The 14,066-nt window shown below is 41.4% G+C and overlaps 1 protein-coding gene across 2 annotated transcripts in view; it reads right to left on the reverse strand.

The window, feature by feature from the left end:
• Positions 1-14,066, reverse strand: part of Patj (PATJ crumbs cell polarity complex component) — a 264,480-nt gene that overhangs the window by 142,058 nt on the left and 108,356 nt on the right. For both annotated transcript variants that reach the window (XM_090334725.1, XM_090334724.1), the window contains 2 exons: positions 13,111-13,188; positions 9,609-9,708 (listed from right to left, as the gene is read on the reverse strand). In XM_090334725.1, the coding sequence (XP_090190851.1) occupies positions 9,609-9,708; positions 13,111-13,188 (178 nt within the window). The remainder of the gene's footprint in view (positions 1-9,608; positions 9,709-13,110; positions 13,189-14,066) is intronic.

The following is a 14,066-nucleotide window of genomic DNA, read 5'->3' on the forward strand; positions in this document are numbered from 1 at the left end:
GATACTGCAGGCACTGAATATTGAGAGTCTTGGCACTGAAATATGAGTATATTCTTGACAATCTGATAAACTGTTCCACCTCTCAACACACACACACACACACACACACACACACACACACACACACACACGGACAATTCAAATTGCATCCAACATGAAGGAAATGTAGATCCAACATCCTTCTCTTGGCATATGCACTTCTCTGGACCTTTACTCTCTTACCTAAGACAAATGCCTAGTATTGTTTAAACCATTAAAACAATAGCCTCCACCAATGGCTTCAGACTGCACTGAGGAAGTGCCAGACCACAGACTGCAAGCAACAAAAATCTTACCTGGGAACCCCCCCTGGACCATGGCTGTGCTGTGTCTCCTTCAGGGTGTCCTGTCTGCATTCCTGACAGACAGGCAGTGCCGGAAGCAGCTCTGAGCCTCCCCAGGAGCTCTGCCTTCCCTCTTCTCACGACCTTGGGCCTCCTCCTCTCCTCTTCCCCCCACCACACCTCAGATGTTATTCTCTGTAAGGGAAATCCAACTGTGTATTTCTATCACATGAGATGCAATCAATTAAGTTAAGTTCAAGCTAGTCCTCAAGCAAGCAGCCCACATCTGTCAGGAGGTGACTGCTGCCTGCAAAAGTCTGCAGGGAGGAGCAGAAGCCAGGGTTTGTAACATCTGACCCTCAGCGCCCTGACTCTCAGCTCCCATCAACATCAGAGAAGAGGCAGGGCAATCGCAACCATTTATTTTTGTGCCCAGTTTCAATTCATACTGTCTAATGAGCTGGGCTTTCCTGCTGAGACAGTAACATCCCATTAGCAGCATCTTCCAAACGCTCAGTAAAAGGAGACGGCAACTGATTTTCCCTAAAGGGAGAAGGATTGCCATCAACTTCTCTCTTTCCCATTGCTCTCAGAACCTAACCACATTTGGACAAATAATCAGTGTACGAAATTCCCCAGGGAGGTTCTCTTGAGTCTCCCAGACATTTTCCATGCACAGGGAAGACTCTATTTAAGCCAAATTTAAGTCAAATCTTAGCTTGGTCAGGGCAGAGGGAATGAAAGGGATTTTAAGGGTAAATAGTCACTTTGGAGAAATCACTACAAAAACAATTGAAGTTTCTTAAACTTCTCATGAAATGCTACCCACCCCCCTGGCTGCATACAAGCCTGTCACAGCTACAGTTGCTATCAAAATCTGTCAGTTACATCCTGATCCTGTAAACTTGATAAACTATAGAATAAGTCATCTATGCATATCAATGCATCCAGTGTATCATTAAAAAAAAGTCAACATATCAGTCATCAGCAGCTCATGCCTAGCTACTCAGGAAGCTGAATGGAATCTGAGGATCAAGGTTAAAAGCTAGCCTAGATAAAGAAATCTCCACTTAACCACCAAAAAGCTAGAAGCAGAGCTGTGGCTCAAGTGGTAGAGTTCTAGCCTTCGACAAAAAGCTTAAGGACAGGGCCGGGAGTTTGGCTTAGTGGTAGAATGTTTGCCTAGCATGCACGAAGACCTGGGTTCAATTCCTCGGTATCACATATATAGAAAAGCTGGAACTGGTGCTGTGGCTCAAGTGGTAGAGCACTAACCTTGAGGAAAGCCCAAGGACAGTGCTCAGGCCCTGAGTTCAGTCCCCAGGACTGGCAAAAAAAAAAAAAAAAAAAAGCTCAAGGACAATGTCCACACCCCAAGTTCAAGTCCTTGAACAGTAGGCATGTGAGCATACATATGCATACACACACAAAATCAAGGCTCCCAGGACATCGAAATACATTATACCCATAAACTGATATGATGACTTGAAACCCCCTTTGTAAAATGACTTAGAGATAATTTAACTATTTTTAAATAAATACAATCTAAAAAATTTAGAAGTATTAATGGATAATAGAAAATACCATTTAAAAAATACCAGAACACAAATGCCACTCAAAACAGTTCAATTATATATTTTAAAATATATAGTTACAGTTAATCCATCCAAATCACATTAAATCCTGAATTTTGGTAGTTTCCAGAAATTTATTGTATTATTTAATTTTTAAGTTAATTTTTATTATTTTTGTGCTGGTACTGGGGCTTAAACTCAGGGCCTGAACATTGTCCCTTAGCTTTTTTTGCTCAAGGCTAGCACTCTACAACTTGAGTGCAGCTTCACTTCTGGCTTTTTGCTGGTTTGAAGATAAAAGATTCCCAGCCTTTTGTCCAGACAGGCTTTAAATCATGATCCCCAGATCTGAATCTTCTGAGTAGCTAGGATTATAAGCATAAGCTTTGAGCATTTGGCTCAGAATTAAAACAAACAAAAAAAGCTCAGGTAGAACTCCTCTTCAACCCATCTTTAATTACAGGGCTAGGATAAAAATGTTCCCTAATTTGAGTTAATTGTAAATCTGAAGGGCTCATAAAAGGTTAACTGTGTAGAATATGAGAAAATAGTCCATATAAACCTTTTTTAAAAAATCTTTATTTTTCTTTGGCAAAAAAAAAAAGTAACAAGAGGAAGAGCAAACCATTAGTAAATTTGAGCAGGGAAATGCTATTGCTCTATTAGAAGGAGGGGTTCTTCATTCTCTAAAGGCTTGGCAACCATTGTTGCTGATTGTAGTGACATCTATTGGTGAGGTAGAGATCAACTGCAGAATTTACAGTGGAAGAACGGACAGAATTTCCAACCCCCCAAAGCTCAGTTGCTCAGTAAATCTTGCTTGTCATGAGTTTCTTCATACTAAAAAAAGCAATGAGCCTATGTGCTGCTGATCAAATAAAATTATATTTATCAAAATAAACTCCAGGAAATAGATGCAAGAGGTATTCTTTTCTTCATTAAAAAAAAAAAAAAAACAAAGGCAAAGAGCTGAGAACTGGTGGCTAATGCCTCTAAGACTAGCTAATCAAAAGGGTGAGATCTAAGGATTATGGTTCAAAGCCAGTTGGAGCAGAAAAGTCCAGAAGACTCTTATCTCCAATAAACTACTCAGGAAAGGCCAGAGTGGCACTGTGGCTCAAATGATAGAGCACTAGCCCTGAGCAAAAGAAGCTTAGGTGTGGGAATCTGTGAATGCTGAGCTTTGAGGTCTGATAAAGAGAATTAAAATGCCATTTTGAGTCTCAGAAAGCTGGGAACGGCCTAAGAAATATCAGTCACTCCTAGTATTACAGAGACCCAAGATTCTACGCTAAATCTGAGTTAATCTGAACCCAAACTTTCTTGGACCTTGGAGTTAGACAAAGGCTTATAAAACTGTGGTTGTTTGACAGTTGCCTCTGCTTCCTATGATAAGGAAGTTATTGTTTCACTTGCTGGTGTCTGTAACTTTGAAAAGATTCCTACCTTACTTACTCCCCTGTCCCCAAATCAATAAAGACCCTGTTAACGGGACTCTGGAGCATCTGTTGCAGGAAGACATGCAAGTTCCCTGGTGACCCCAAACCAGTTTCACTGGTTCCCTCACTGGCTCAGTCCTGGTTGCAGTGGGTTAAGGTACTTGTGACTGTCTGAAAACTTGGGGACAGCAACTAAGCCCTGATCAGGTTCAAGCCCTAGGACCCAAGGGGAAAGTGAGGGGGGGGGAAGGGTGAGGAGGGGGAGGGGAGGGGGAAGGGCAGGGGGAGGGGGGAGGGGGAAGGGCAGGGGGGAGAGGGAGGGGAAGGGCAGGGGTGGAGAGGGAGGGGGAAGGGCAGGGGGGAGAGGGAGGGGAAGGGCAGGGGTGGAGAGGGAGGGAGGGAGGGAGGGAGAGCAATAGGAGAACTGGAAATTCCTGGAAGAGGAATGAACAGGGCCCTATATATCTAGTATGACCTGGACTCAGTTTTTTGGTTTGGGGAAAATGCAATGCTCTTGGCTTTAAAAAATCTTCAGTCATAAACTTGGGCAAACTTCAAATGAACTTTAAGGTTCTTCAATTCCCTCACTGATGAGAAAAAACATTAACATATTTTAATTCCTTCTTTAAAGTACTTTAGCATGTGAAGCTGGGTACAGTGGCGTACACATACAATCCTAGCCCCTTTGGAGGTTGAGATTAGGAGGATCAAGGCTGGGAAGAAAAGGTCAAGAGAATCTTTCTCCAACAGGAACTGGGTATTGAAAAGTCTGCTTGTTTCCCTAGCTCCTATAAGAAGCCTATCTGAGGTTGGATGACAGTGCAGGTGTGTACCTAAGAAGGAAGTGAGCTGAATCTTGAAAGCAACTAACACAAAACAGGGCTGGTGACATGGCCTAGCAGGAGAGCACTTGCCTAGCAAAGGCAAAGCCTAGAGATCAAATTCCTATCCCCTTTCAATTCAGATCTTTGTGTTTTTAACTACGCCTTATCAATGTGGTTATCCAATGTATAATATCAACTTTGAAATGACTTGAACAGCTGTACATTACAAATACACAAGTTTTTAGTAAATGTATAATTTTTGAATATTCATAGAATACCCTAAATTCCTTCTACCCAGATTCCCAACACCAGCCCTTCCTTGCTTTCTATTACCAAATGTTTGTTGTTTTTCAGTGGGCACTTTATAGAAATGAAACCCTACAGAATACTGTGTGTTCATCATGCTTCCTCCCCATGGCACAATGAGCTCTATCCGGTCTGGCTCCATTTATTGCCTCTACGTTTACTTGTTTAATTCAGTTTTTGGTTACTATGGAGGATGCTCTAAAAGTCATGGAGTGTGTGTGTCTGTGTACATGTATTTTCATTTCTCCAGAGTAGAAGAGGAAATAGAACTGCTAGGCTGAATAGTAACCCCACATGTTATTGAACATTTTCAGAAACTGCAACTTGTTTTCCAAGTTTTGCATCTCCACTAGAGTTTGAGTTATACTATTTATGGTTTTTGTTTGGGGTTTTGTTGTTGTTGCTATCTTTCCTGGGGCTTGAACTATGGGCCTGGGTACTGTCTCTCAGGTTTTTTTTTTGTTTTTGTTTTTGTTTTTTTGCTCAAGGCTATTGCTTTATCACTTGAACCACAGCTCTACTTCAGCCTTTTTGGTGATTCATTGGATTAAGAGCTTCATAGACTTTTCTGCCCAGGCTGGCTTTGAACTGCAATTCTCAGATCTCAGTCTCCCCTGAGAAGCTAGGATTACAGGTGTGAACCACTAGCACCCAGTGTTGGATTTGTGGTTTGTTTTTTTTTTCTTGATAGGGAAACAAATGTTTAATCTTTTGAATAACACAATTTTCCCTATAGAAACATAATTAAATTTAATAATGAACAGAGTACTTCCAATAATTAGCAACTTTGTAATGCATTGTGATTTACAGCACGCTTTTAAAATTCTTAGGACTTTAGCATTATTATTTTGTACTTGTATTTTGCAAGTGTTGGATTTGTTTTAATTAAAATCATTTTAGTAAACCTGTAGTGTTTTATTTTGCATATCCCTCATAATTAATAGTGTCAAGCACCTGTTAATGTCCTTATTAACCATCATATGCCATTCCAAGTTTTTACCCATGAAAAAGAAATGAGTTGTTTTCTTGTTATGGAACTAAAATGAAAAACAAACCAAAAAACCTCAAAACTCCTCTTTTCTTTTGGTAACTCAAACTTGGTCCCCATTGCTTTTGCTCCTTGGCTAGTACTCTTCCAACTGAGCCATGTCCCTGCCCCCAAACAGTTTTTTTTCCCCTTCCAAATAAGAATGTATTAGTATATGGAATTCAAGAGGCTGAAGGATAAGTTCTTTCTTAAACTTCCTTCTCCCCCAAAAATTATTAGCTCATATTCTTCTGAAACTTTTTCCAAGTTAAAAAAATACAAACAGGGCCGGGAGTTTGGCCTAGTGGTAGAGTGCTTGTCTAGCATGCACAAAGACCTGGGTTTGATTCCTCAGTACCACATACATAGAAAAAAGCCACAAGTGGTGCTGAGGCTCAAGTGGTAGAGCTCTAGCCTTGAGAAAGTCCAAGGACAGTGGTCAGGCCTTGAGCTCAAGCCCAGGACTAGCAAAAAACACCAACAAAAAAATACAAACAAAAATCTAATCATTTCACCATTGGCTTTAGAATTTGGCTCAACTCTATTATTTGTGTTTGGCCTCTATCAGACCCAAGACTGGAAAGTTAGTGGGCTGTCGGGCCCTTCTAATCCAGGTGCCCCAGGCAGGCAGTGGAAATGCACTGGGCACAAGAGGCTGCTGGACTGCCTCAACTGTGCATTCAGTCCCATCTGTTAATAAAGTATAATACAGACTTGCTAGAAGAGTAAATACCAAGATTAATGACAAGGTTAGCAACTCTGCCTTTGAGCTTTTAGTCCATTTGAACATTCCATTTAAAAGTTTCCAGTCAGGGCCAGGAGCGTAACCTACTGGTTGACTGCTCACCTAGCGTACACGAAGCCGTAGGTTCGATTCTTTGGTACCACATACTCAGAAAAAGCTAGAAGTGGTGCTGTGGCTTAAGTGGCAGAGCACTAGACTTGAGCAAAAGTGTCCAAGGACAGTGCCCAGGCCCTGACATCAAGCCCAAGACTGGCAAAAAAAGGAAAAAAAATGTTTCCAGTCAGGCACAAAGTGGCTCATACCTATAATCCTAGATTCTTAGGAGACTGAGGCTTAAGAATCACAGTTCAAGCCGTGGGGCAGTGGCTCACGCCTGTAATCCTAGCTACTCGGGCAGCTGAGATCTGAGGATCAAGGTTCAAAGCCAGGCTGGGCACAAAAGGACCTGAGACTCATCTCCAGTTAACCTCTAGAAAATGGGAAGTGAGGCTTGGCCCAGGGGTAGGGTGGTAGCCTTGAGCTGAAGAGTTCAGGGAGAGTGCCCAGGCAGCTGGGGCAGAAAAAATCTGTGAGATTCTTATCTTCAATTAACCACCAAAAATCCAGAAGTGGAGCTGTGGCTTCAAGTAGTAAAGCACTCTCACTGAGCAGAGAAGCAAAGGGAGGGCTGGGAACATGGCCTAATGGTGGTAAGAGTGCTTGTCTAGCACGTACAAAGCCCCGGCTTCAATTCCTCAGAATAACATACACAGAAAAAGTCAGAAGTAGTGTTGTGACTCAAGTAGTAGAGCAATAGCCTTGAGATAGCCCAAGGACAGTGCTCAGGACAATAACTCAGTTCAAGCCCCAGGACTGGCACATGCCCATACACGCACACAAACATACACACACTCACATACACACAGTTTCTTTAAAACTTCCCCTGTGAATTCATCCTATATAAGAACATCTTTTGAGGATGCTCTTTGGAAATTCACCCTGACTGCACAGGGAAAGGGCAGTTCTGTGGACAGTGCACTGGGGAAGGAGGGCAAAGCTGAGCATTGGCTTTGGTGGCTTTTTGGCAGGCACAAAAAAAAGACTTAGACAATGCTAACCCTAACAGAGACTTGCTGAATTTGTCTCATAATTTTAAGAGAAAATTATCATACATTCTTCAGCTTCCTTTTTGTCCTATGGACAGAAGCCAAGCTCTGACACATGCCAATCACTAAACTACATACCTCTACTCCCAGAGTTTGACACATTTAGAATTTTGAATCATTGCTGACAATAATGAAAGGTAGTAGGAAGCTTTCTTGGACCACTTACTACGTCAGTGTGTGCATGCATGCGTGCATGTGTGCGTGTGCGTGCGTGCATGTGTGCGTGTGCGTGCGTGTTTGTGTTTGTGTGTGTTCATAGGATTTGAGCCTAGGACACTGAAAATGCTAGGAAAGCACTCTAGCACCGAGTTACATACAGTCCTCCCATGTGATTTCTAGAACACTGAGCTGTCACAGCAACCCTGGGGAGGGTTTATCCACACCTAACAAAAAAAAGAAGCTTTGCAACTTGACCAGGTCAATGGCCAGAAAACTTGTGAACCACCTGGCCTTTGTGTGTGCACACACATGCATGCATACCTAGATTCCAAGGGCCAGCCTGGATTATTAAATCAAAGGCTGTGCATGCTGACATTGCTCATAGGGCATTAGAGTCCTGCAAAGCACGTGTAAGACCCTGGGCTCTACCTTAGCACCCTAAAACTGGGGGGAAGAATTAAACATTGCCAAATGGAGGGTCTTCAAAACAGGAGAGATGAATTCTCATTCCCACAAACAATGCATAAAACTTGGTGTATTTTGGGCTGGGGGTAGAGAACTTGTCTAGCATGCATGAAGACCTGGGTTCAATTCCTTGGTTATCACATACATAGAAAAAGCTGGAAGGGGTGCTATGGCAAATGGTAAAGCTCTAGTCTTGAGAAAAGTCCAAGGACAGTGCTCAGGCCCTGAGTTCAAGCAAGGACTTATAAAAACAAACAAAAAATTTGGTGTATATTTTGAACCTCTCCAATAACCATTTATAGATATCCTCTCCCTTGCAGGCTGTAACTCCACCTGAAAAAGAGAAGCTGAGGATCTTAGAGCAGACCTATTTGCTACTTGTCTCTGAAGGATTAGTTGAATAAATGGTGAATATAAAGCCCAGTAGTAGAGCACTTGCCTCACAATGTGCAAGGCCCTGGTGTTTGTTCCAACTACTAAAAAACCAAATAATAATAAAAGCCAATCAGCAAACAAACAACACAATCCTGAGAAATTATGAAAATGATACATGACAATGTGTCCATGATCAAAAAGTACAAATCAAACTTGTATAAAGTCAACATGACTATGATAGTCGCATTTATTTCAATATTTTCTTTATAAACTTATGTTTAGAAAATACCAAACTAGCCTAATAATTACTGATATAATGGCTATTGAAAACTTGCTACATGGTACATGAAGAGTTTATCATTTTATTTTGATGCTTGGAACAACTTTGTGAAGATATAATTATTAATACTCCTGTCAGAGAAGAAGCCATGCATATGGTCCTGAATTTGAACTCTCTCCATTGCTATATTAATATCCTTTTCTGTGTTGTAGGCAGGGAAAATTTCTTTACAAAAGTATATATATTTAGATATACATTAAAAAAAACTCACCCCTTTAGAATGTGTATATTTGTCAGTCATTTTTGATATTCACAAATTATACAGTTACCATTAATATTTATTGTTAGAAGAGTTTCAACCCCCCCCCCCGGGAAATTCCATATACATTAGCAATCAAAGTAATACTACATACTACATGGCATAAGAGGAGAAATGAAAAGTTTTTTCTGTGAAATAAAAGACCTCCATTTAGTACAGTTATAAATGAGTATTTGATTCAGTAGTGCACAAGAAACTGTATACATGAATTAAGTATGACTTGGTGGATTTCCTGTAATTTTGCCTTAGCAACATGGATGTTACTTTTTAAGAAATGTAATCAAGAGCTGGCATCTTTGCCCAACTCAGATTCTTATGAGTCAAGTTCTAAGGACTTGTTAACATTTTTAAATTTCAGAAATTAGGAGGTGCTATAGGTAAAACATTATTCACCCCAGCTTCCTTCATTACCCTCCCTGCCCTCTACTACCCCCAGCCTGCTGGAAAACTAGAAAAGCTGACTTATGTCACACAAGCCGCAAGAGCTTCAAAGACAGATGTTTGTTTTCTTGCCTCTGCTCAGGCACTGTTTTGCAGAAGCACAGCTGCCTGTACGATCATTTACAACAGGCATGACAGCATCATTTAAGAAGCCCGCATCTCCAGGAAACAATGAAAAGGACTCACTGTCAGTCACCGCAGAGTCTTCCTCACTCTCATCAGTGTCCGAGGACAGAGCCCGGTAAGGAGGCGGCAGTTTCATGGGAGGGGGGGCCGTTCCTTGCCTCTAAAGGTGCAAAATTTGAGAGGATAGTTAATTGCTGCTGTGTGACCTTCTTCATCAGTGACAAGAAGCATCAAAGGATAACTGGGGAATCATTTGATGATAACGATTTGATAATTTCATTGTAATTCAAGGACTGTATTCCCCAGTGCTCCCGCTATTGTATGAACGTGACTGGAGATGGAAACACAGCAATGCAGAAAAGAAGATGGCAAAGCCCAGCACTCTTGAAGACTGCTGCCCTGCCTAGAAGCAGCATTTTCTTTTCATTGTGAGACTTCAGATTCTTTGTTGCTAACAAAGAAATGGCATTTTGACACTCCCCCCCCCCAAAAAAAAAATCTAAAAGGAAAAAAGAATCCCAAAGTATTAATTCTAAGTTGCTTAAATTTTTCCTTGATAAGTTACAGATTTCATGCCTTAAAAAAAATGAAATGGTAAGATTTTCTAACTGAAAGTATTCATCTATCATTTAGAGATGTTCAACACACATGTTAATGTTTTAAGCAACAGAAAAAAAATCTGTAGGAATTAATAATTATTTTAGCAAAAATATGCTTTCCATTCACATGCCAAATGATACAGCACATCAATATTTGATTCATGCAAATACTTAAAAAATTACAAAATTCTATGAGCAGGTTACCTTCGCAGAACAGAGACATTTTCTTGAGCGCGGAGAAAAATAAAACATGTCAAACTTTACAGAGATGGAAGCTGCTATAAAGACTAGAAGCCGATATACTCAAGCCATCCACAAATGCCCAACTAACTGGATTAAGATGTGCTTTGCCACAGGACTTCCGTAATTCAATTATGCTTTCAATGACAAAACCACTAATAGCAGAAATGCTTCATAAGTGGATACTGGTGGGTCTATTACTGAGAGAAGGCACAAGATAAATTCCTACAAAGTACAAAACACTACTGGGGATTTAGAAAAGAAAACACACATTATTAAAATGAAAAAGAAAAACCAAAAACCAAAAACAACTCCACACAGCTGTATTACATGGGTCTTCATGTCTTATCTCTAAATGGCTAAAAAAAATGACCTGGCTTCTACATAGTCCAGAGTTGTAGCACAAAGCCACACCTCACCAAAGGGAATCTGGAAAAGAAAGCATTTGTCAAGTTGTGTACATATTTGTTTTTTATAAAAGGCAAACGATAAAGTAGTAGGGTGCTGAATTGTTGCTTCTTTGCCTTGTCTCTAAAATGCACCAGGAATTTCTGTTTGCCTTTAACCATATTATTGTACTACATGGACATATAACTGACATCTTAAAAAAAAATTGCACACAATGGGCCCGGGCGTTTGGCCTAGTGGTAGAGTGCTTGCCTAGTATGCACAAAGACTCAAGTTTGATTCCTCGGTACCACATACATAGAAAAAGCCAGAAGTGGTGCTGTGGCTCAAGTGGTAAAGCCTTAACCTTGAGAAAGCCCAAGGACAGTGCTTAGGTCCTGAGTTCAAACCAGGACTTGTGTGTGGGGAAACCAAAAAAACCCAAAAAACAAAACACTGCACACAATTTGCCAGGCACCAGTGGCTAATGCCTATGAGGAAGCTATTCAGAAGGCTGAGAACTGAGGATCACCATTCAAAGCCAGTGCAGGAAGAAAAGCCCATTAGATTCTTATCTCCGATTAACCACCAAAAGCTAGAAGTGGAGCTGTGGCTCAAGTGGTAGAGCACTAGCCTTGAGCAAAAAAGCTCAGGAACAGTGCCCAGGTCCTGAGTTCAAGCTCCATTTTCTAAGCACATCCACATGTGTGCACGCACACACACACACACACACACACACACACACACATAATCATAAAATAGCTGCATACGATTGGAATTCATCAGTGCAATCAAGACAGCGCCCACCTCCGCCATTCTTGCCACTTCAAACCCCTCTTTTGCAGCCCTATTTCTGGGAAATGCCGATTTGTTCTTTGGCACTACAGATTGGATTTCTGTGCGCTTTTGCATAAATCATACAGCAGCTACTCATTTTTTTCTTCAAAAAGCTAATAATGTACCAATTCGTGAGTACCCTGGTGAGGCTAAGTGGGGTAAGATGGACTCACAATGCCCGCTCCCAATCTTGCATTGCTGAGCATAACATCTGAACCTCTACGGAGTCAAGAAGAATTCTGCCTGTGGTTACCTACAATCTGTATCTAACCACTGGCTCTGTCAGCAATAACTACTGTACCCCAAAGTCTACACACCACCTGTGCTTAAGAGAAAACACCATTCTTGAGCGTGCAATAGGTGCTCTTGCCAATCTGAGGAGAACTTTGGTGCTTATATTCTCAGTGCAAAGACAGTGGACAGTCACATTAAACAGATAAGCCTATCATTTGGTGAACAAGAATTGTTCTCCTAAACCTGTGAGGCGTTAGTACCTTGACTGGCTTCATATATGTGTTTGTAATTAATCTTTCCCAAGCGTTCAGTTTAGTGAAGGCTCTTTGTACTCTTTAATCTACAGTGGATAAACATATAGCTAATCAAATTGAAATTTTGATTGCAAGTTATAGGAGGATATTTACCAGCCTGGTCTTTGTTTGTAGTAGAGAAAGAGGGAGGCCCTTAGAATTCCAAACTTAGATGAGCCAGACTGGATGAGGAATGGAATTCCATGTATACAATGTAGGGTTCAAAAATTGAAAGCCAAGGCCAGCACTGGTGGCTCACATAAACAATCCCAGCTCCTCTGGAGGTTAAGATCTGAGAATTAAGGTTTGAAGCCAGTCCAAGCAGACAAACCCAAGACTCTCATGTCCAATTAACCACCAAAAGTCAGAACCGAAGATGTAGCTCAACTGGTAGAGCATCAACCATGAACAAAAAACCCCACAAAAACCTGGGTTCAAGTTCCAGTATCAACACACACACACACACACACACACACACACACACACACACACACACACACACACACACACACACCTAGGCAGAAAGAGTTATCTTGAAGGGGAAAAAATGACAATTCATTCCTTTTTGATACCATATCCTAAAATAATTTTTAGGTCAAACAACTCTAATCAAATACAGGCAGGAAACACAAATAGTGGGCCACTGGCTCTGATGACAGTGAAGAAATGGAGAGTATCCTTCTGGAGGATGAACTTCCAGCTGACAGAACAGAAAGGCCCAAGTCTCAGGAAAGCAGCCCAGTTGACCAAGAAGCAGACATAGATGCCCACAGCTGGCCTGGCTCTCAGTGTCTGAACCTGTGCAACGCCGGGCTTCTACCCTCTGTCCTGGTGCAAAGCAGTCAACACACAGGGAGGAGACACACAGCACTTCCACACTGAACTGAGCTCATCACAAACCACCCTTATTAGTTGCTGCCCAGGTATGAGGAAGGAACCAAAGGCAGTTTTCGAAGCTTAAACTCAAGTTACCTTTTCTTTTCTTTCTTGGGTGTCTTGGTCCTGGTTATTGATGGTTGTGCTGGCCTTGGTTCGCACATTAGGAATGACCTAAACCAGGAAGAAAACAGGTGGGAGGAAGAAAAAGGAGAGGGCCACAGGTCATATTCATCTTCTTCTTCCTTCTTCCTCTCCTTCCTGCCTTTCCTTTCTTCATTTTCTTCCTTCCTTCCTTCCTTCTTTCCTTCATTCCTTCCTTTCTTTTTTTAGTTTAATTTTAGAGACAGGGACTGGCTACGTGGCCCAGGTTGGCCATGAATTTACAATCCTCCTGCCTCAATCCAAACATTACAAGAATGTACCACCAGGTCTCTCTTGTTTAATTTCCTACTGAGTGTTCTATTTGCTTAGAGTGCTGGGGTATGCCAAGCATGCTAGGCACTGAGCCACATCTCCAAACTTCCTTACTGTAGTGTGGGTGTGTTGTTTTGTTTTTGCTGATACTGACGCCTTAAACTTTCTCTTACTGTTTTCTCTCAAGGCTGGCATTCTACCACTTAAGCCACATCTCTACTTCAGGCTTTCTGCTGGTTAAGTGGAGATAAGAATCTCATGGACTTTCTTGCCCCTGGCTGGCTTCATGCCATGATCCTCAAATCTCAGGCCCCACCAAGTCGCCAAGATTACATGCATGAGCCATCAGGACTTAGCTTTTTAAGTAGTACATATTATTGTGACTTTATATATAAGAACTATAAAACTCAGGAAATCTGGTAAGGTCTGTAACACTATAATATTATAAAATTAAATGCACATTGTTAAGGCATAGAAATTCAGAGACTTGTATGTGGGGACTGAGAAGATGAGGAACAATGTCCTCTACACATCCCGTTCTGCAAAAGAAAGTTTCAATGGTGATACAAGCTGATTCGTAGAATATAGAAAACCCAATGCAGATGGACTGCATTCTCCCCGCAAGCAGCTAAAGA

This window comes from Megascapheus bottae, chromosome 6, assembly GCF_031878675.1.
Source record: "Megascapheus bottae isolate mThoBot1 chromosome 6, mThoBot2.hap1, whole genome shotgun sequence".
NCBI lineage: Eukaryota > Metazoa > Chordata > Mammalia > Rodentia > Geomyidae > Megascapheus > Megascapheus bottae.